Source organism: Lissotriton vulgaris, chromosome 5, assembly GCF_964263255.1.
Source record: "Lissotriton vulgaris chromosome 5, aLisVul1.2, whole genome shotgun sequence".
Lineage (NCBI taxonomy): Eukaryota > Metazoa > Chordata > Amphibia > Caudata > Salamandridae > Lissotriton > Lissotriton vulgaris.
The window spans coordinates 844804559-844826367 of record NC_141693.1 but is presented as its reverse complement, the minus strand read 5'-3'; the positions used below and the strand labels follow the sequence as shown (position 1 = coordinate 844826367).

Below are 21809 nucleotides of genomic sequence, written 5' to 3'. Positions count from 1 at the left end.
TAGATGCAGCAAGGTCAAGAGAAGCAGTGCAGTGAGTCTCAACTCATTTGGCCTGCTCTCCTGACACAACTGAGCTCATTGGGACAAAATACTGAACCTACTTAAGAATCTCCCCAAGTGTAAACAGGAGAGAGAAAATGGTGGCCGAAGGGATGCCCATCTGCAACAGCTCCATCCTTTGTGCCCGAGATGCAGCTAACACAATGCCTCAAGGGTTGACATTAGCTTCCTTGGCTACGTTTTTAAACCGGAAGCATAACCGCATCTGCTCAACCTCTTCTGCCCGTTGTTGATCAGATGCTGGAAAAACTTAAAAAGTGCACAGACACTGCTAAGGCGGTAGGTTTTTTCAAACATCCATCTCTAGTATTCCTTTCATAGGCATCTGTACAGGACAGGTAGCAAAACCACCACCACAGACCCTCCTTCCTTCTATCAAAGACAACAGCAAACTTAACACCAGCAGTCACCATAAAGCTGCTCTGGTGCTGGTGGGAAATCGGACCAGACAAGTGAGTATTAACAGTAGTTCAGCAGGGCTGCAGCTTAGCCTTTCTCACATGCGCACCCAACATTCCGCCCAGAATGCAAGTTCTCAGCAGGGAACATCCTTCTCTTTTAGAGAAAGAGGGTGAAGCTCTCCTTCAAAAGTGCAGCATTGAGCCGGTGCCCCTGCACCACCTGGGCAAAGGTATGTACCCCTTTACTTCCTTATTCTAAAAAAAGATGGCTCCATCAGTCCCATCCTACTCCTCAGTTCCCCTCAACAGATATGTTCCCTCAGAACATTACCACAGGGTAGTAACCTGCAGGATGTAATAACTCCGCTCCAGCAAGGTGACAATATGGCAGCATTAGACATCGAAGACACCTACCGCCACATCCCCATCCATTCCGCCCACCTATATGACCTGTATTTCGTGGTACGTGGCCGGTACAATCAGTTTAAAGGCCTTTCTTTTGGCCTAATCGCTACTCGCATTCCACAAGTCACCATTACTACAGACCTCTCTCAAGACAGGTGGGGAGCTTATCTCAATCAGACAACAGTGCAGGGTGTTGGCCCTACCAGCAGCAGAGACACCACATCAACTACTTCAAGCACATGGTGATACTCCTTTCTCTTGAAGTTTTCCTTCCATTCATCCCAGACAAGGTGGTCCTGGTCGGGACAGACAACTCAACCGCCATGTACTACTTACAAAAGCTGGAGGGCACACACTCACTCTAATTTTCCCTGCCAGCTCAGACAATCTGTCACCGGGTTCTCATGCATTCACTTGTTGGCGCAGTACCTCCCAGGAGTGGGTAACACCCTGGTGGACTTGCTAAGGAGGACACTTCAACAAGTCCGTGAGTGGGAACTCCACCGGCACGTCCTGCACTTGTACTTCCAACACTGGAGCACTCCAGAGTTAACAGTCCATGGTGTGGGGTCAGTGAGTCACTGATCCCATCCTTGTGGGCACACTGTAGTTCCCCTATGGGTAATAGAGGTTTCAAAAAAACTTTCAAAGCAAAGTTCCGTTTGATTTTTTATTCATAGGTTACTTTTGGTAAACCATTGGTATTCCTCGTTTTTCATTTTACTTCAGCATAGCATAGTACCATCCTTATACATCCAATGCATTTCGGGGTTAACATACACCCCTTCATCAGGGAAAGGACACTGTAAACCAAAAACATTACAATCAAAAATAATCTAACTCAATCAAAAATGCAAAAGTACATGTAAATTCACACGTGCGCGTTATTGTGACCTGGGTTGTGGATAATATAACATGGGGAGTGAAAGGGGTGGGGGAGGACTACAAGGTACACCCGCTAATATACCAAGATAGTTCCATGTGGTAGGAAATGATCTAAATGCTCAGCGCGCGTTTGCTTACGTGCGTCGTACAATAGGTGTGCTGATTATCCTGAAATGAAAATGGGTAGGAGCGCGTAAGTAACAGAATAACGGTAATGAAGAATTGTTGTATCAGGCGTGATACAATAAGGAGTTGTGGGCTCAAACTGACCTGGTTAAGGTGAATAAGGTCCTCCTTTCTTTAACGCTGGTTCAGGCGGAACGCCATTAACCGCGTTTCGTTTCCTTAAGGGAACACAGTCACGAGGGACGATTCAGGGGGCGTGTTCGAAAGAGAATTAAGGGACCGTAACAAAAGAACCAGGTAAACACGGGGAAATCGGGATCGGGAGCGCAGTGCTGTTTGGGACATGTAGTGTTACGATACACACGCTACGAGACAGTGAACTACTAGGTGGCCCAGCAGTGGGATAAAGTCCACAAAGAGGAGAAAAGCAGAGGGTTAACTCTGATATTATCAAGGCTAAGCAAAAAAGTGAAAAAATAATAACCTGTGAGAAATCAACAATGTGTAAACATTTAACAGTGAAATCGAAATTGAAAATTATAATTAACCAGTGTTCCTTGAATCGTTCAGGAATCACTACCACAGTCCGTGAGCAACTTTACAGATAACAAGAGAGTTCAATTCGTTCATTAAGCCCAAGTGGCTTCTGTGTCGACAATTTTTGGATCCATTCATTTTCTCTTTGGAGGAGAAATTTAGTATTGTCTCTACCCTCCTGTTTTGAAATGGTTTCCAATATCGTGAACTTTAGTTGAGAAATGTTATGCTTCTCTTCATGGAAATGTACTGCTAATGTTGACTTGGTGCTTTTAAGTCGAATGTTGGACTTATGTTCTATGAGTCTGGTCTTGATCTTACGTTCTGTCTTCCCGATATAAAGTTTACCACACGGGCATTTGAGAGCATAGATAACATTACTGGTGTCGCATGTAGCGTTAACTTGAAGCTTGATCTTGTTGCCCTTCATTGGATGATTAATGGTGTTGCCTCGAATGATAGAATTGCAGTTCCCACAGTTGTGGCATGGTTTGGTTCCTGAGTAACTGACTGCTTTAGTGGGTTTGTGTCGCACTATTTCACCTAGGTTGCGTGACCTAGTATGTGCAAATAAGGGAGGTTCCTGAAAGATCTGGTTGAAATCTGGTTCGAGATTTAAAAGCGACCAATGTTGGCGAATGATCCTTTTGAATTTATCAGTGCTGGTAGAAAACTTCGAGACGACCACTATACGTGTTGTCTCGAAGTTTTCTACCAGCACTGATAAATTCAAAAGGATCATTCGCCAACATTGGTCGCTTTTAAATCTCGAACCAGATTTCAACCAGATCTTTCAGGAACCTCCCTTATTTGCACATACTAGGTCACGCAACCTAGGTGAAATAGTGCGACACAAACCCACTAAAGCAGTCAGTTACTCAGGAACCAAACCATGCCACAACTGTGGGAACTGCAATTCTATCATTCGAGGCAACACCATTAATCATCCAATGAAGGGCAACAAGATCAAGCTTCAAGTTAACGCTACATGCGACACCAGTAATGTTATCTATGCTCTCAAATGCCCGTGTGGTAAACTTTATATCGGGAAGACAGAACGTAAGATCAAGACCAGACTCATAGAACATAAGTCCAACATTCGACTTAAAAGCACCAAGTCAACATTAGCAGTACATTTCCATGAAGAGAAGCATAACATTTCTCAACTAAAGTTCACGATATTGGAAACCATTTCAAAACAGGAGGGTAGAGACAATACTAAATTTCTCCTCCAAAGAGAAAATGAATGGATCCAAAAATTGTCGACACAGAAGCCACTTGGGCTTAATGAACGAATTGAACTCTCTTGTTATCTGTAAAGTTGCTCACGGACTGTGGTAGTGATTCCTGAACGATTCAAGGAACACTGGTTAATTATAATTTTCAATTTCGATTTCACTGTTAAATGTTTACACATTGTTGATTTCTCACAGGTTATTATTTTTTCACTTTTTTGCTTAGCCTTGATAATATCAGAGTTAACCCTCTGCTTTTCTCCTCTTTGTGGACTTTATCCCACTGCTGGGCCACCTAGTAGTTCACTGTCTCGTAGCGTGTGTATCGTAACACTACATGTCCCAAACAGCACTGCGCTCCCGATCCCGATTTCCCCGTGTTTACCTGGTTCTTTTGTTACGGTCCCTTAATTCTCTTTCGAACACGCCCCCTGAATCGTCCCTCGTGACTGTGTTCCCTTAAGGAAACGAAACGCGGTTAATGGCGTTCCGCCTGAACCAGCGTTAAAGAAAGGAGGACCTTATTCACCTTAACCAGGTCAGTTTGAGCCCACAACTCCTTATTGTATCACGCCTGATACAACAATTCTTCATTACCGTTATTCTGTTACTTACGCGCTCCTACCCATTTTCATTTCAGGATAATCAGCACACCTATTGTACGACGCACGTAAGCAAACGCGCGCTGAGCATTTAGATCATTTCCTACCACATGGAACTATCTTGGTATATTAGCGGGTGTACCTTATAGTCCTCCCCCACCCCTTTCACTCCCCATGTTATATTATCCACAACCCAGGTCACAATAACGCGCACGTGTGAATTTACATGTACTTTTGCATTTTTGATTGAGTTAGATTATTTTTGATTGTAATGTTTTTGGTTTACAGTGTCCTTTCCCTGATGAAGGGGTGTATGTTAACCCCGAAATGCATTGGATGTATAAGGATGGTACTATGCTATGCTGAAGTAAAATGAAAAACGAGGAATACCAATGGTTTACCAAAAGTAACCTATGAATAAAAAATCAAACGGAACTTTGCTTTGAAAGTTTTTTTGAAACCTCTATTACCCATAGGGGAACTACAGTGTGCCCACAAGGATGGGATCAGTGACTCACTGACCCCACACCATGGACTGTTAATTGTTGATGTCGTGGGACGCTTGACATCACTTGTGGAGCACCTCAAACATTTAGAACAATTCCATTGAAATATAGCTGTGCGCCAGCCCTACCTATTTTACTGCACTCCAGAGTTAGACATTTCTGCCACCCAGAGAATGCTGAATGCCCAGACTTTGCCTCCAGGTTCCCACAGTCCATGAGCAATGCACTATAGATCAACTGTTTGCTTACACTTTTCCTCCTCTCCCACTCCTTCCATTAATGGTGCGTAATAAAGAAACAAACGCCCCAGATTCTCATCCTGGTAGCCATGGTACTCTGCCCTACTTGATATGTCTGTCACCCCGCATGAGAATCTCCCCACCAGGTCGTACCTTTTCACCAGGGTCAAAGGTCCGATCAGGCACCCAGATCACAAGCAAATCAATCTAGCGATCTGGCACCTAAGGTACTAGAGTTCGGTTACCTGGATCTCCCTCACGAATGCATGGACAGTCTGCGGGCATCTTGTAGACCTACTATGCAGCAAAGTGTAAAAGATTTGTCCACTACTGCATCGCTAAGAAGTAGGGACCTCAAAGGCCTACAGTCTAGAATATAATTACCTACCTGCTCCACCTTCAAATGTAAGGCCCAGCTTACACTTCAGTGCTGCTTCAGCTACTGGCTATGAGTGTATACATAGAAAACAGGGAGCATTCTCCCCTTTTCCGCATATCTGTAATCAAGGCATTCATGGACTGTCTTAAGAGTCATTCCTCCCAGGGGTTTCCCAGCACCAGTGTGGAACCTCAATATTGTCTTTACCAGACTCATGGGTCTCTCTTTTGAGAATTTACCTTCCTGCCCGTACCAGCATCTCATCTTGAAGGTATCCTACTTAGTTGTGATAACCTCTTCATGGCACGTTAGTGAAATGCAAGCCCTCACACTGCAGGAGCACTTCATTCTGGTCCACAAGGACAGAGCAGTTCTCAGGGCACACTCTAAGCTTGGTCCTAAGACCTCCCGTTTGGGGAGGTTCTTGACCTCCTCAAACACACATCTCTACAAGCAAAGAATCAAATTGGCTGCAGCTCCAAGACCGGTGGAAGAAAACAGTGTATCTGGGAGTAACCGGGTGTATGCTGGGACTGGTGGCACAAAACTAAATAAGACTCAGGCATGAAGATAAAGAGATGCTTAGGAGGTTCACGTTTATCAAGAAATCAGAGATACAAACACAAGCTGATAAAGAAAACCAAGGGAGCCACACTTATTGGAAAAGTGATAATGAGCAACCCCCTCCTAACATACTTTAATGTATGAGAGCTTAATGTGCCAAACAAGAGAATGGAGCTGCTGTGAGCCCTGAAAAGCACACAGGGGAATATCTCGCACATATACTCACTTGCAATTCATGAAGACTTTAATCCTGCTAGTTCTCCCAAAAGTTTTATCACCTCAGTTACAACAAAGATGAAAGGAGTAGGCATATCATGCTTACCACAAGCAGGGTTCACATGGAAAAAAACTCCTCAGCAGACAAAGAGTTAGTTGATTTTCATAAATGACCCTTTGAGAGTTCAGATAGTGTTAATCACAGCATTGTGTGCAAGCAGTCAGGTACTAGAAGGATTTCTTAGGCTAATGATCCAGGATTCCCTTATTGTAGCAGCAGGGCCTCTCATTAATAGAGGATATTGGAAGTTAGTATTAGGTGGACACCGACACAAAGCTGTCCAGAAGCTTAGAGGTACAGTGGCTGTGTCAGAAGAAGGGACCCTCTGGGTTATCAGAAGTAGGTTTGACAGACCCATGGCATCCTCCTCGGCTAGACAACATGGATTCCCATTTCTTACAGTATACAAGTTGTATGGTAGAGTCGATATTATGCTGTTTGACCAAACCTATGGGTTTACCTTTCTAGAATGGGGCATGGAGTAATAATGCTGTGAAGCCACGCGCCAGTCACCTGTTCATTGAAGTGGCGGAGACTATGCAATACACCAGAGAACTACCGCATTTATCACCATTATTCTGTCCACCAAGCAAGATATATTGTAGAAGTGGGGGATGGAATTGATCCCTCAACTCCAGGAGTGGTATCACCGACTACAGAAAACTGATATATTAGCACATATATCTTATCCACTGAGCCTGAATATTTTTTACTGCCTGCCTCGTTGCTAAAATAGTTTTATTGATGGTTTTCTCCTTTAAAAAGCTGATCAGCTCACCTCTTTTGGTCAGATATTCCCTGGAAATTGCAGTTTCTTGCAGAAAAAGATGAAGCCATCCACACCACACATCCTTTTCCATTCATTCTCATACAACAAACTATTGCAACATTGCAACATCACTGCCAACAATAAGAGCTATACCATGGACCTGATTGTACACTGCATGCAAATCTGTTACCCTCTCAAATTGAGTTGGTTGGACTACTTCATTCTTTCTTTCAAAATCATATATGTAACGTACCATGCTAAACTGTAAGTGGAAATGGTAAAATCTAGAGATATCGACCAAATTGACAGCAAGCATTGGCAAAACTGACTGGTCTGGCTTTAATGTGCCAATGTGTGCAAACACAGGAATTTACAAAAACATGCAGACTATTTCTGCCATATCTCATTGTAATCTGACATGCCATGTGCCTCCTATGTGTGTGCTTAGTTTGTTTTATTCTACAATTTGTGCTGCTGCTGTTTTTCTTCTTTTAGTTTCTGATGCATGTGCCAGACATCACCACAAGCTTGTAGAGTAAATAAACAATAGTACGCAGAGATACATTTTGCAGAGATGCAGCATAAATTGACTTGACTCTGTGTATTTGCACACGCCTGTGTTTGCTTGCACTGGCACAATAAGCCACATGTTGCCTGTCCGAATGCTTCTTTTATATGTGTCCCCACTCAGTCGTCTGTGTAATTGTGTATGTAGCCAGGCCACCATACAGCGGGTAGTGGCATAACTGGGTAAGCAGTGATTAAATTCTGTTAGTGTGTAAAGTGTAGTCTTTCTGTTATACATGACCTTTCTTAACCCCTTCCCTGCTCATGACGAGCTCAGCTCGTCATGAGGCACAGTGGAGCTGTGCTTATAACTAGCTGACCTTGTCATGAACAATGATAAATCTTACTTTCCAGCACAGGAGGGGAAACCACTAGCAGCCAAGGTGTTAATAGGCAAGTACATAGTTTTCTGGCATTTTTTATAAACCTTGGAGAACTACCTTTCAAAAGGAGGAGTGAATTGCATAGTTTGAACATAATTATGAAGGGGTTTAACTTGGAAATGTCATTGTTGTTTTTAACTGAACAGGACCCAGCACCACAACCGAAACAGAAACAATTGCGAAGTATGAGATAATGGATGGGGCACCAGTAAAAGGTAGTTTCAGGTCTACTTTTTCTCATCTATGTCAATTTGTTTGATAAATCACCCAATATGTTTTATGTGTAAACGATCATGCAAACACAAATTGGTTTGAGGCATGTGTGCTCTAGTGTTGTGTCTGTATGTTTGCAAGTTGTTTTCCTTCAAATAAGTCTTTTCCAGTCACAAGGTAAGATGACTCCTCCTTTCAGTGATACTGAGCATGGCATTGACTCCATTGTTAGATTGTTTTCTAGCAAGAGGGTGAGAATGGAGTAAGTAAATGTAGTATAGAAATGTCCATGCATATGAAATGTGAGTATTAAGAACTGCAACAACCACAGGTGTCCGGGGAGGAAGAAGGGCACATGTGAATCTAAAGCTCTACATGCCAAGAACAGATGCTTACTGTTAGAACTGGGGCTCTCTAGTTGGCAATGGTATACACCTTTGACCAAATAGGGACTCTTGCTTCTAAGTCGGAAAAGGGGATTACACTTCTGGATAACCCCTGCTCACCCCCTTGGTAGATTGGCACGAGCAAGTTAATGTTAAGCATTTGTGAATACACACAGTAATACAGTGAAAACACTATAGATGGACACCACACAGGTTTTATAAAAATTAGTATTCTTTATATAGACTTAACACAAGACCACAAACGACAAAAATCCACAATACTGTACTCAAAATTGACTTAAAGATGTTAGAAGTTACTTAATTCAAGTTGGTGATAAATGCGACACAGTTCTCACAAAAGTACCTGGATGCGTAACGCAAAACAAACAAATGGCTCGCAGAGTGGGAGATGCGTTTGGTTCCGTGCTTCGGGGGAGATGATGTGTCGAGCCTCAATGCTTGTGCAGAGTAGGGGATGCGTCTTGATCCTTACCGGAGCGGAGGTGATGCGTAGATTCTCGGCCTGTGACCCGGTTGCTATGCGCATCCGGTGCTATGCGATAAGATGCGACAATGCGAAGATGATGCGTACACGCCCTGGCAGCCTTGCGACGACTGTACTTTGGAGCCACAACAGGACCCGTGACATGCTTCTCTGATGCGACGGCGACCCTCTCGGTGGCATCACTCTTCTCCGGTGATGCGACAGCTGCGACGAAGACACGCTTCTGGGGAGATGTGGCGGCGGCATGCTTCTCCGGCGATGTGACGACTCGTTTCTTCTTATTGCGATTCGCAGGCTTCTACAGATTGAATTCCCAGCAAGGAAATTCAGAGGGGAGCTGGTGGTGAAGTCTTTTGTCCCTGCGACTTCAGCTGGAGGAAAGCACAAGTTCAAGCCCTTGGAGAAATATTGTGCAAGATGATGAAGTACACACAAAGTTCCTTCTCCTCTCTCTTCTTTGCACTGAAGACCCCACTGTAGGCCAACACAGCACACTGGCAGGGTGGGCAGTCCACTCCTACAGCTTCCTTTTGGTTCTTCTCCTTGGCAGAGTTTTGTCTTGTTGTTCCAGAAGTGATCTAAAGTCTTGGGGTCTGGGTCCCCATATTTATACTACTTTTCTCTTTGTTCTCTGAAGGCAGAGAGGCATTTGCCTAGTCCAAACCAGTTCTGGTCAGTCCTGGAGCACTCTGTTTACATGACTCCTACTTTCCTTTCACAGTGCAGGGCAGAGACATCAGACGCACCACAGGAGGTGGAGCCAGAATTGTGGAGGGAAGGCACAGCCCTATTCAGGTCCCCGGTGCAACTCCTCCCACCCAACTAAATGCAGATCTTTCTATTCAGCCCTGTGCTGATTCATCCTCTCTCCTGGAATCCACAAGGCCCCTGTCACTCACAGAACCAGACACACAATACACAACCTAGCAGAGGCAGGCTTGGATGGTTAGACAAGAAAATACCTACTTTCTAAAAGTGGTATTTTCAAACACAGAATGTTAAAACCAACTTCACTAAAAGATGTATTTTATCATTCTGAGTTCAGGCATTCTAAACTCGAATGTCCACCATGTTTCCTTAGTCAGTTAGGATTATAAGATGTAATAATCAAACTGCCCATTCTGGCTTATGGGGAACTGGTAGCCCTGCAATAGTGAAAAAGGAGAATGGCTGTAATTCACTATCAGGACATGCCACACACATCAGGGCATGTCCTACCTTTTACCTACAATGCACCCTGCCTTTGGGCCTACCATAGGGGTGTCTGAGATGAAGAAAAGGGAAGGTTTAGGGACTGGCAAGTGGGTGCTCCTGCCAAGTCGACATGGTAGTCCTAGACTGCACATAGGCTCTGCAATGGCAGGCCTGAGACACACTTTACAAGCTGCTTCTGTGGGTGGCACAACCAGTGCTGCAAGACCACCAGCAGCAGTTGAGTTACAAGCCCTGGACACCCATGGTGCATGGTACTAGGGTCTGACAAGTAAATCAAATAACCCAATCATGGAGTCACTAATTAGTACAACAATTTAACATAGGGAGGGCATGTGCACTTTAGCACTGATCAGCAGTGGTAAAGTGCCCAGAGTCATAAAACAAACAAAAACAAGTTAAGGGATGACCCTGCAAAAAGGGCCAAGTCCAACACTTACAGGGTAAATAACATAATCCGGTCGAGGCATGTGTGCTGCAGATACACATGCGTTTCATAGACTGTATAGCAGTATTCTCCCAAAGCGGTGGCTAACCAGTGGGTGTTGCAGTTGTTTGAAAAAGTATTTTTAGCACTGCTTTTGTTGACGTGCTAATACATCCACACAATAATGTTTGGTCCGACGAGTCCAGACATGTGTTGCAGCACTCTGATTCGAAAGCGTTAATTGGGATCCCTTTGGTACACTATTCAATCTACCCTAGTCGGTATTGTTTTGATCACGTTTTCCACCTTCTGCGTGTCTAAAATTCTGAAAACTTTAATTATCTATTATTGGGGTATCTTTCATAGATTCACATGCCTGAATCATTCCCAGTTGCCGAGGCGGGATTCCCACGGTAACTATATATACAAAAGCAGTGCCTTAGTAAGAACCGTAGTAGGCTAAAAGAAAAGAGGCCTGGCCGCTGCGTTCTGCACTCTTTGCAGACGATTAATAAGGTATGCTGGAGCACCAACGTACAAGCTGTTTGCGTAGTCCAGATGGGAAGTTATTAGGGTATGGACTACTGTTCTGCGTGACTCAAGAGGCAGAAAAGGAATGATTTTTTTTATCATTCGGAGTATTCCGAAGCAGGATGATGAGACTTTATTGATTTGGGTTTTACAGGAAAGGGCTGTGTCCAAAAGAAAACCTAGATTAAGGGCAGCTTGAACTGGTGCAGGGGGAGGATTAAGTTCTGCTGGCCACCAGATGTTTGGGGGAATAGGAGTTTTCTGGTTAAAAAATAAGACCTCCGTCTTATCGGTGTTCAGCTTTAAACTGTTGACGGACATCCAGGAGGCGATGTTAACTAGGCAGTGGCGAAACTTAACCAGAGAGCTTTCAGAGTGATCTTTAAATGAGAACACCAGCTGAGTGTCATCAGCATAAAAGATCACTCTGACGCCCCAAGACTCAGCCACCTTAGCCAACGGCCTCAGGTATACATTGAATAGGAGGGGGCTTAGGGCAGATCCCTGCGGCACCCCCCATCTCAATGGTTTCTCCGAGGAAACAAAGGAGCCAAGAGCTACCTGTTGGAATCTACCCTTCAAAAATGATTTCACCCAGGCCAGAGGAATCCCTCCGATGCCCACCTCCCGAAGGCGATTTAGTAAAATGTCGTGAGAGATGGTGTTGAATGCTGCGGATAGGTCGAGGAGGACCAACATGGCCTCCTCTCCACTATCCACACATTCGCGAATTGACTCAGTTGCTTCAAGTACGGCTGATTCAGTGCTAAAATTCGGCCTGAATCCTGACTGAGTGTCATGAAGTAGATGGTTTGTTTCAAGGTATTCCGACAATTGCTCTTGGACCGCCTTCTCTAACACTTTTTTGCTGGTTTGGGGAGAAGACAAATGGGCCGATAGTTGCTAAAACATAATTGGTCTGCGCCCATTTTTTTCAGAATCGGTAGCAACAGTGCATGTTTCCACAAGGAGGGAAAGATGCCTGATTGCAGGGAGACGTTCCAGATTTCCAGCAGGGGTTTAATCATAAGCGAGGCTATTTCATTCAAAGTCTGCGCAGGGGCTGGATCGAGCGGAGAACCGGATTTGCATTATAGGAACAAAGACAAAGCATGTTCTTCAGACAAAAGTTTAAATGAAGTGAATACTTCAGCACAAATGGTATCATGCACTAAAGTATCAGCAGTGGGAGTCTGTTGAATAGATGCCGTGATGTTCGCGATTTTCTCATGAAAGAAATCAGACAAGCCTTCGCTAAGCAAATGGCAAGGGGTGACAGGGCATGCCAAAGCAGAGCGGTTAGAAAACTCGTTGACAATATTAAAAAGGGCTTTGGTGGAATTTTCAGCTTTTTCAATTTTGTCCGCAAAGTGTTTTTTCATGGCAATGCGTTTGAGTTTGTGGAACTCTTTAAGAGCTGATCTGTAAGAGGCTTTAGCCTCCGGGTCATAGTATCTGCGCCATATACGCTCCAATTTTTTACATTTACTTCTGTTTTCCCGGAAAATCGGGGAAAACCATGGGGTTGAAGGTTTTGATCTTGGAGACAAAAAAATCTGCATGGGGGTAATTTGCTCAATGGCAGCAGAGAGATCTTTATTAAAAGTAGATACTACTACATTATGATCAGCCTCGGGAGGGTAGGGTCTGCTCCTAAATATTTGTCTCTATCGCAGGAAGCTCAAGAGCTGTGGGAGTGGGTTAAAACACACGGTATAACCCTAAGAGCAGAGAATGTCCAGGGGCTTCAGAACACTTTGGCCGACACCCTCAGCAGATCTATCATGGGATGTCACAAGTGGGAGCTGGACCAGCAACAGGTGGAAATATGTTTCACGTTTGGGGCAAGCCAACACTAGATCTGTTTGCGACAAAAGAACAGGAAATGCCAATACTACGCCAGCAGATTCCCTCCAACGGGGATCAAGGGAGAATGCCCTGTCCATGCAATGGTCAGGGATTTGTGCGTATGCTTTTCCCCTAATACCGTTGATGCCGAAAGTGCATCAAAAGATGAAAAGGGAGGGCTGCTGTCTCATCCTAATTGCACCCTGCTGGCCAAGGCAATATTGGTTTCAGGAACTACTTCTGTTATCACAGAAGGATCCTATACGTCTAGTTCCAACACTCACGATGTTGACAAGGGAGAAGGGTCAAATACTACGTCCAGATCCACAGTCGCTGCACTTGCACGCCTGGCTCCTGACTTCTTAGAATTCAAAGATCTCAAAATATCTCAGGATTGTCGTGAGATTCTAGCCAAATCTCGTGCCCAGAGTACAGTCAAGACTTATCGCTTAAAGTGGAAGCGATTTTGCCATTGGTGTGAAGCAAATGATGTCCATCCTATCCAGGCTCCAACTGAGGATATCCTTCCCTATTGACTATCTCTGGCCAAAGCGGGGCTTGTGTTCTCCTCTATCAAGGTTCATCTCGCTGCGATTTCCAGATTTCGGACGAGCTCTAACAAACCTTCACTTTGCTCCTCCTCACTTATCAAGCAATTTTTAAAAGGACTTTTTCGAGCCTTTCCCCCAATACGTCCACCTCCACCGGAGTGGGAATTGAACACAGTTTTGGCACAGTTAATGAGAAGACCATTTGAACCCATACACAAGGCTGAGCTCAAATTTCTAACCTGGAAAGTAGCAATTGTATTAGCTCTTACGTCAGCTCGAAGGGTTAGTGAAATTCAAGCCTCCACCATCTCAGAACCCTTTTTGCATTTCACTAGAGATTACATGACTCTACGACAAATCCCAAATTCATTCCTAAAGTACCATCTCCATTTCATTTATACCAACCTGTAAATCTTAAAACTTTCTTCCCGGACCCAGCCACTCCAGCGGAAAGAGCTTTACACTCTCTCGACGCCAAACGTGGTCTAAAATTGTATTTACAGAAACCTAAAGAAATCAGGCGATCCAATCAATTATTTGTCGCCTATGGTCAAGCCGCACTTGGACATGCTGTAACGAAGGCAACTATAGCCAGATGGATTGCTTCTGCTATTCATTTTTGCCATGACAAAGCCAACAAACCTTTACAGAGAAAGGTCAAAGCTCATTCCACTAGAGCTATGGCGGCTTCTACTTCGCTATTTGCTGGTGTTACATTGGAAAATATCTGTTGTGCAGAGACATGGAAGAATGCTCACAAGTTCACAAAGCACTACTGCCTGCAATCCGCGTCGCAGGACGATGCAGCTGTGGGACAAGCCGTTCTTCAACATCTTCTTCACTAAGGTTAGAATTATGTGTTCATGTATGCTGCTTTTTATATGTATGTATATTATGTGTACAGATTTTAACTTGTGCCTATAATTGCATATTAATCTTGCTTCTCTTTAAGGTACTGTTAATTTACATACATTATTTAGTTTGAGGATATATATATATATATATATATCTTGTTAATATTCTAACCTTCACGGATGTGTTTGGGACTATATACACCCTGTCTCCCACCGTCCGCAAACACTATTTGGCTTACTGCTTGCTATTGATTCACATGCACCCACCCTCCTGCCCGGCGAGATCGTTCTTTACTTGGGATCCATACTTCCCACTTTTGCTAAGAAAATCTGAGGAGAACTGTCTCTGCTGGAAAGGTTCTAGAGGATGCTGGTAGCTGATTGGTTGGAACTATTTTTTAGTTCTTTTCATATAATAAGGTAGATAGGCTACTAAGTTTTGGGCCTTCTGGGCCTCTTTTCTTTTAGCCTACTACGGTTCTTACTAAGGCACTGCTTTTGTGTATATTGTTACAGTGGGACTCCCGCCTCGGCGACGGAGAATGATTCAGGCAGGTGAATCTATGAAAGATACCAATACTGGATAACTGTAGTTACAGGTAAGTAACTTGTTTTCTTCTTCAGTCGGGATACTCTAACCTCTGCCTTGGGTCCGAGCTTGTTTTCCTCTGTCTACTTCCACTTGAAAATCCATCATCTAGTCTTCTGAGACTCTCGGAAACCTGAACTTCCACCTAGAGAACAACGACGACACCAACTCCACCACCCTGATCGTCAACCTCGGACTACGACAGCTCGTCTCAACGCCCATTCACTCCGCCAGCCATACGCTTGACCCCATCTTCTCCGCAAGCACCCACGTCTTCTTCAGCAACACCACCGAACTCCACTGGACCGACCATCACTGCATCCACTTCACCTTCCAAAAACCCACCACGCACCACTGCACCCAACAAATTCCCTTCCGCTCCTGGAGCAAAGTCACCGAAGACCAGCTAAACACCGCCCTCGCCCGAAGCCCACCCTCCGACCCAGACGCCGCTGCCAGCCACCTCAAGCGCTGGATGAATGACTGCACCAACACCCTCGCCCGACCAAGAAGCCCACCAACGGACACACCAACAAGAACGCCAGCTGGTTGTCTCTGTGGACCTCCAGACATCCAAACAAACCCGCCGAAGACTGGAGAAGAAATGGCACCGCGAACAGAAACCGGAGAACCACGCAGCCCTCAAGAACGCCATGCGCCAACACCACCACCTCATCAGATCCGCCAAAAGGACCTCCTTCAAGGACCATCTCGACAACAATTCACACAACAGCAAAGAGCTCTTCAACATCGCGAATAAACTCTCCAACCCCAGCTCCAACACCAACGACATCCCACCATCACAAGACCTGTGCAACTCCCTGGCCACCTTCTTCCATCGCAAGATCGCAGACACCCACGACAGCTTCGACGACCAGACCACCACGACAGCCAACGACACCTCAGATCCCACGACCACCACCCACAACGACCACCTGCTCACCTGGACGAACATCAACGACGATAACCCAATCAAAATATTCACCCCCATCCACTCCGGCTCCCCGTCAGACCCGTGCCCACACCACATCTTCAACAAAGCCAGCGCCACCATTGCACCCCATCTCCACAAGGCCATCAACATCTCCTTTGAGACCGTGACCTTACCAGAGAGCTGAAAGCACGCCGAGATCAATGCCCTGCTCAAGAAACCCAAGGCAGAGCCAAGGGACTTCAAGAACTTCCGTCCCATCTCCCTTCTCCCGTTCCCGGCAAAGGTAATCGAGAAAACCGTCAACAAACAGCTGACCCGCTACCTCAAGGAGAACAACATCTTGGACCTGTCCCATTCCGGGTTCCGCAGCAACCACCACGAAACTGCCCTCCTCGCCGCCACCAATGACATCAGGGCCCTGCTAGACAACTGCGAAACCGCGGCCCTCATCCTCTGGGACCTTTCAGCCGCCTTCGACACGGTCTGCCACCGCACCCTACGCATGCGCCTCCTCAGTGCAGGAATCCGAGACAAGGCACTGGAATGGACCCACCTCCTTCCTCGCCGGCAGAACCCGGAGCATCCGCCTCCCCCCTTTCCGCTCCGAAGCCTCCAAGATAATCTGCGATGTACCCCAGGGATCATCCCTCAGCCCTACACTGTTCAACATCTACATGGCCCCGCTCGCCCACGTCGCCAGACTGCACAACCTCAAAATCCTCTCCTACGCCGACGACGCACAGCTGATCCTCTCCCTCACCAAGGACCCCCTCACCGCTAAGACCAACCTCCACGAAGGAATGAAAGCCGTCGCTGAATAGATGAAGAACAGCCGTCTGAAGCTGAACTCGGACAAGACGGAGGTCCTCCTCTTCGGCTCCACCCCCTCTGCCTGGGACGACTCCTGGTGGCTGACCACCCTGGGAACAGCACCAACGCCCACCGACCACGCACGCAACCTGGGGTTTATCCTCGACTCAACACTCCATGACCAAGCAAGTCAATGCAGTCTCATCCTCCTGCTTTAACACCCTATGTATGCTCCGCAAGATCTACAGATGGATCCCCACAAACACAAGAAAAAGGGTTGCCCAGTCCCTTGTCAGCAACAGGCTGGACTATGGAAACGCTCTCTATGCGGGAGAAAACGACTGAAACACATACAGAACGCCTCAGCCCGCCTGATCCTCGACATCCTGTGACACAGCCACATCACACCCAACCTGAGAGACCTGCACTGGCTGCCCGTCAACAAGAGGATCACCTTCAAGCTCCTCACCCACGCACACCAGGCACTCCACAACACCCTCAACAGACTACTCACCTTCTACACCCCGAACCGCCAGCTCCGCTCTGCCGACCACGCCCTCGCCACCGTCCCCCGCATCCGAAGAGCAACATCCGGCGGCAGATCATTCTCCTACCTCGCCACCATGACCTGGAACACCCTCCCCATCCTCCTACGGCAGACCCAAGACCTACTAACCTTCAGGAGGCTTCTCAAGACCTGGCTGTTCGAGCAATAGCAGCATCCCCCCCCCCTCCCCCAGCGCCTTGAGACTCTCACGGTGAGTAGTGCGCTCTACAAATTCCTTGATTGATTGATTCTGCCAATGGAACAGACGCAATTTAAATTCTGCCCTCTGTGTTATTCCAAATACCTGCACACCGACCTTCATAAGGTCTGTAACCTCTGTCTCTCCCCGGAGCATAAAGAAGAAGGCTGTGCCGCTTGTTTGTCATTTCGACCCAAAGCAACTCTGCAGGACCGTCCAGCTCGATGAAGAGATATGCAGCTGCAGAGTATCGAGGACACCCCTGATATCTTCAGAGACCTCATTGAGCCAGAAGAAATGGAAGCGTCTGCAGGGGAAGAGCAAGAGGCCTTTTTCGTCCAGGACTCCGATTCCGAATTGGAGTTCGAACTAGAGTCCCACGATGTTTTCACTGGACAGGGTGCCATGAGTACCGAAGCACCTTTGCCCACCATACCCGCTTCAGCCACACAAAAGGCTATCGGGCTACGACTGTCACCTGGCCATGGTAGACACCAAGACTCTGATTCCAATGCCCCACCTACCCGCTCAGCAAGTCAAACTTTCAGGCTCAGGCTCGAGCCGAGATGATACCCGCTAGATTCCAAAACATTCGGGCTCGAAAGATAAAAAGGACACATCCAGCTCAGCAATGAAAATGTTGGCACTGAAACATAAAGACGCTCTTCTAAAGCCATCTGAGCCTATTCTAGAAACAATGAAACATAAGAAGAATAATAACATCCTGAAACTGGGCACATTACAACTAAGCCAGTAATACCACCTTCCTAAAGGAAAATAGACACTGAATATAAATTCCCCCCAAACGAAAAAGGACATGGGTACTAGCCCTATTAACATTCCTCAAACCCCTCCACCATCTTCAGCATAACCTTTTATACCAGCTTCAGGTTCTCTACATATCACACCACCGGGCTCTCCAAATACAAATCCTGAATTAGGAGATGATGACACCTATGATCAGCCACCATTTGATCCATGGGATGACTATAATATAGATCCACTGTGTAGACACAGGCCAGGATCTATGTCCAGCTAAACCGTCCCCTCCTGATGATATACTGCATATCAGGAGTTAATTGCTAGGGCAGCCACTTACTAAGTAGTGACTTTACATAAAGAAGCCCTAGAAGAACATTTCCTGTTTGAAACTTTAGGAAACACACATATAACATCAGTTGTTGCCTATGTTGAAGGGTATTAATTGGCATGCGAACAGCATATTTAAGGATCCAGCTAGGGCACTTATCTTAACACCTAATGTGGACAGAAAATATAAACCTCACAATCTGACCCACTTTTTATTAACAGGAAGTTGCCTTTAGATTCTTTAGGGGTTTCTAATGCCCGGAAAAGGGCACATTCTCAAACCTCAGTGAAGGCACCACTTCCAGCTAAAGAATCGAAACTAATAGATGCCTCGGGGAAGAGAATTGATGCTCAATCAGTCAACCATTGGCGTATAGCCATTACATAAGCTCTATTGACTAGGTATGATACAGCACAGAGACGAGATGGAAAAATTATTACAATGTTTTCCCTGAAGAAGACAAGAGAAAGGGACAGGACATAGTGCAGGAAGGGATACTTATTTCCAGATCCTCAATCAGGTGTGCACTAGATGCTGCAGATACTGCAGCCAGAGGTGTCAACACCAGCATTAGGAGACCTGCATGGCTCAGAATTTCTGGTTTCAAACCAGAAGTTCAACAAACTATTCTTAATGCACCTTTTGAAAGGGAACACCTCTTTTGTCCTCAAGTAGACCAATTACTTGAAACAATGAAATAGGATACAGAAGTGGCAAAATCTATGGGAGCACTTCAGTCTTCTACTAGAAGTTCATTTTGTCGCTCCTTTTACAGAGGAGGCTCCAAAACTGATACCACAGATGTTGCTGCATCTTCATATAAAACACAGACCCAATCACCCCCTCTAGAGGATTCTTTAAGGGTGGATATAGGAGAACCAAATGTAATGGGAGAAGTAGAGGTACACCAACACTCACCTCTCCATCCACTAACAAGCAGTTACTTGCTATCACTTCCCCCGATCATTCCTCACCTGTCAGGGGAAGATTACAACAGTTTCTTCCCATTTGGCAATCCATAACATCAGACAAATAGGTGTTGGACATTATCCAGCATGGTTATTGCCCGGAGCTCACAAGCATTGCTCACAATATTCCACCTCATATTCACAAAACTGTCTTTAAAACGCCAACATCTGCTCAAACAAGAAGTACAAGCTCTTCTGACAAAAGCTATAGAACCTGTTTTTATAAAACAAGGATCAGGGGTATATTCACTGTACTTCCTAATTCCTAAAAATACGGTTCATTGAGGCCAATCCTGGATCTCAGGCCATTAAACCTATATATATTATCAGAACACTACCACTTTTACAGCAAGGCGACTTTGTCAGAACTAGACTTGAGGGACACGTACTTTCATTTTCCTATTCACCCAGAACATTGCAAATACCTCCGATTTGTGATAGGAAATGTTTTTTATTAATTTAAAGTACTTCCATTTGGCGTAACAACTGCAGCCAGTGTTCACCAAATGCCTTGCAGTAGTAGCAGCACCTCTAGTAAGACAGCAAATCCATGTATATCCATACCTAGATGATTGGCTCATAAAACCCAACATACATCTCAAATGTGTACATCACACACAAACTACCATAAACCTTCTGCATCAGTTGGGATTTACAGTCAATGCGCAAAAATCCCATCTTCAACCCACTCAAATACAACCATATCTAGGAGCCATTCTAAACGCTCAAATCACTGTAGCATATCCCAATGCAGCCAGGATTCACAATTTTCAGACATTGTTACTCCAGTTTCAAAACAACCAGTCTACCAGTCAGAGGTTTGATGCAGTTTCTGGGAATGATGGCGTCAGGCATTGCGATAGTACCTCATGCAAGACTAAACTTGCGTCCTCAACAAGAATGCTTAGGACGTCAGTGGAATCAATCACAGGGTCAGCTAGCATATCTAGTATTGATAGACCGCTGCACTCTTCGCTCTCTGCAGTGGTGGAACACACAAAAATTATCAAAAGGGCAGCCCTTTAGCGACCCTGTTCAACAAGTCATGCTCACAACAGACTCAACTCTCACAGGGTGGGGGCACATTTACAATATTTAACAGTTCAGGGGCTTTGTGATACCAACCAACAGAACAATCACATCAACTACCTAGAACCGCAAGCAGTTCAGCTAGCGTTAAAAGCATTTTTACCTCATCTGATAGGGAAAGTTGTCCTAGTCCGGACGGACAATATGACAACAATCTACTATGTACAAAAACAGGGGGGGTGACACTGTACAACTGTCACGCCTCTCTCAGATCATTTGGCATTGGGCAATTCATCATGAAATCCAACTCTTGGCAGAACACCTTCCAAGGACAGACAACATGTTTGCCAACCTCCTCAGCAGAATGAGGCAACAAGTACTCAAAGGGGAACTTCACCCACAAGTTTTCCTTCCCTACTACCAAAAATGTGGATTTCCACAAATAGACCTCTTTGCCATAACATAGAACTCAAAATGCCCAGACTTCTCCTCCAGTTTCCCACACCCTCTATTCAAAGACAATGCCCTGTGGATTACCATGTGAGGGATATTTGCTTACGCTTTTCCGCCTCTCCCTCTCCTTCCATTTCTGGTTTGGAAACTCTGACAGACATCTCTCACACTGATTCTGGTGGTTCCCACATGGGCTCGTCAACCATGGTTCACCACACTACTAGAATTCTCAATAGTTCTCAATACTCCATAATCTTCTGCAAGATTTCCTTCTGTTCCTGCTCAATGGTTTAACCAAGGAAATGTTCTGAATTGCTTGTTTCTTTGCCAATTTTTTGGAGAGCAGAACTAGAGCACAGCTTGTAGCTACTCCTTTCAGTCTTTCGTCATATTTCAGTTACTGGTGCGGGTAGTCCATCATTGAGGCATAAGGCCCTGGTGCTGGGTGTGCAGCGGCGATTTTTACATTGACACAACATGGGAAATAACTGGTGCAAATTGAAATTATACTGTTTTTGTGCATGCTATTTAAAAAACAAAAATACGCTATTCCCTCAAATTATTACCAGCAAAATAACGTGAGTGTAGTTTGCACAAAGCTCAAAAATAGCACTAGAAACTAAGAAAACAAGTGAAAGCAAGTTGCGGTAAAGCGGGTTTGGGCTTTCATTTAAAGTTCTTCCCGAAGTGTGCTCCAGGCAATAAGTTAATCTCTTTGTACGCCGTGT

General features: G+C 45.3%; 1 protein-coding gene across 2 annotated transcripts in view; it reads left to right on the top strand.

Moving 5' to 3' along the window:
- Nucleotides 1-21809, top strand: part of VPS26A (VPS26 retromer complex component A) — a 352216-nt gene that overhangs the window by 178420 nt on the left and 151987 nt on the right. For both annotated transcript variants that reach the window (XM_086922395.1, XM_086922394.1), the window contains exon 7: nt 8082-8150. In XM_086922395.1, coding sequence (XP_086778521.1) covers nt 8082-8150 — 69 coding nt within the window. The remainder of the gene's footprint in view (nt 1-8081; nt 8151-21809) is intronic.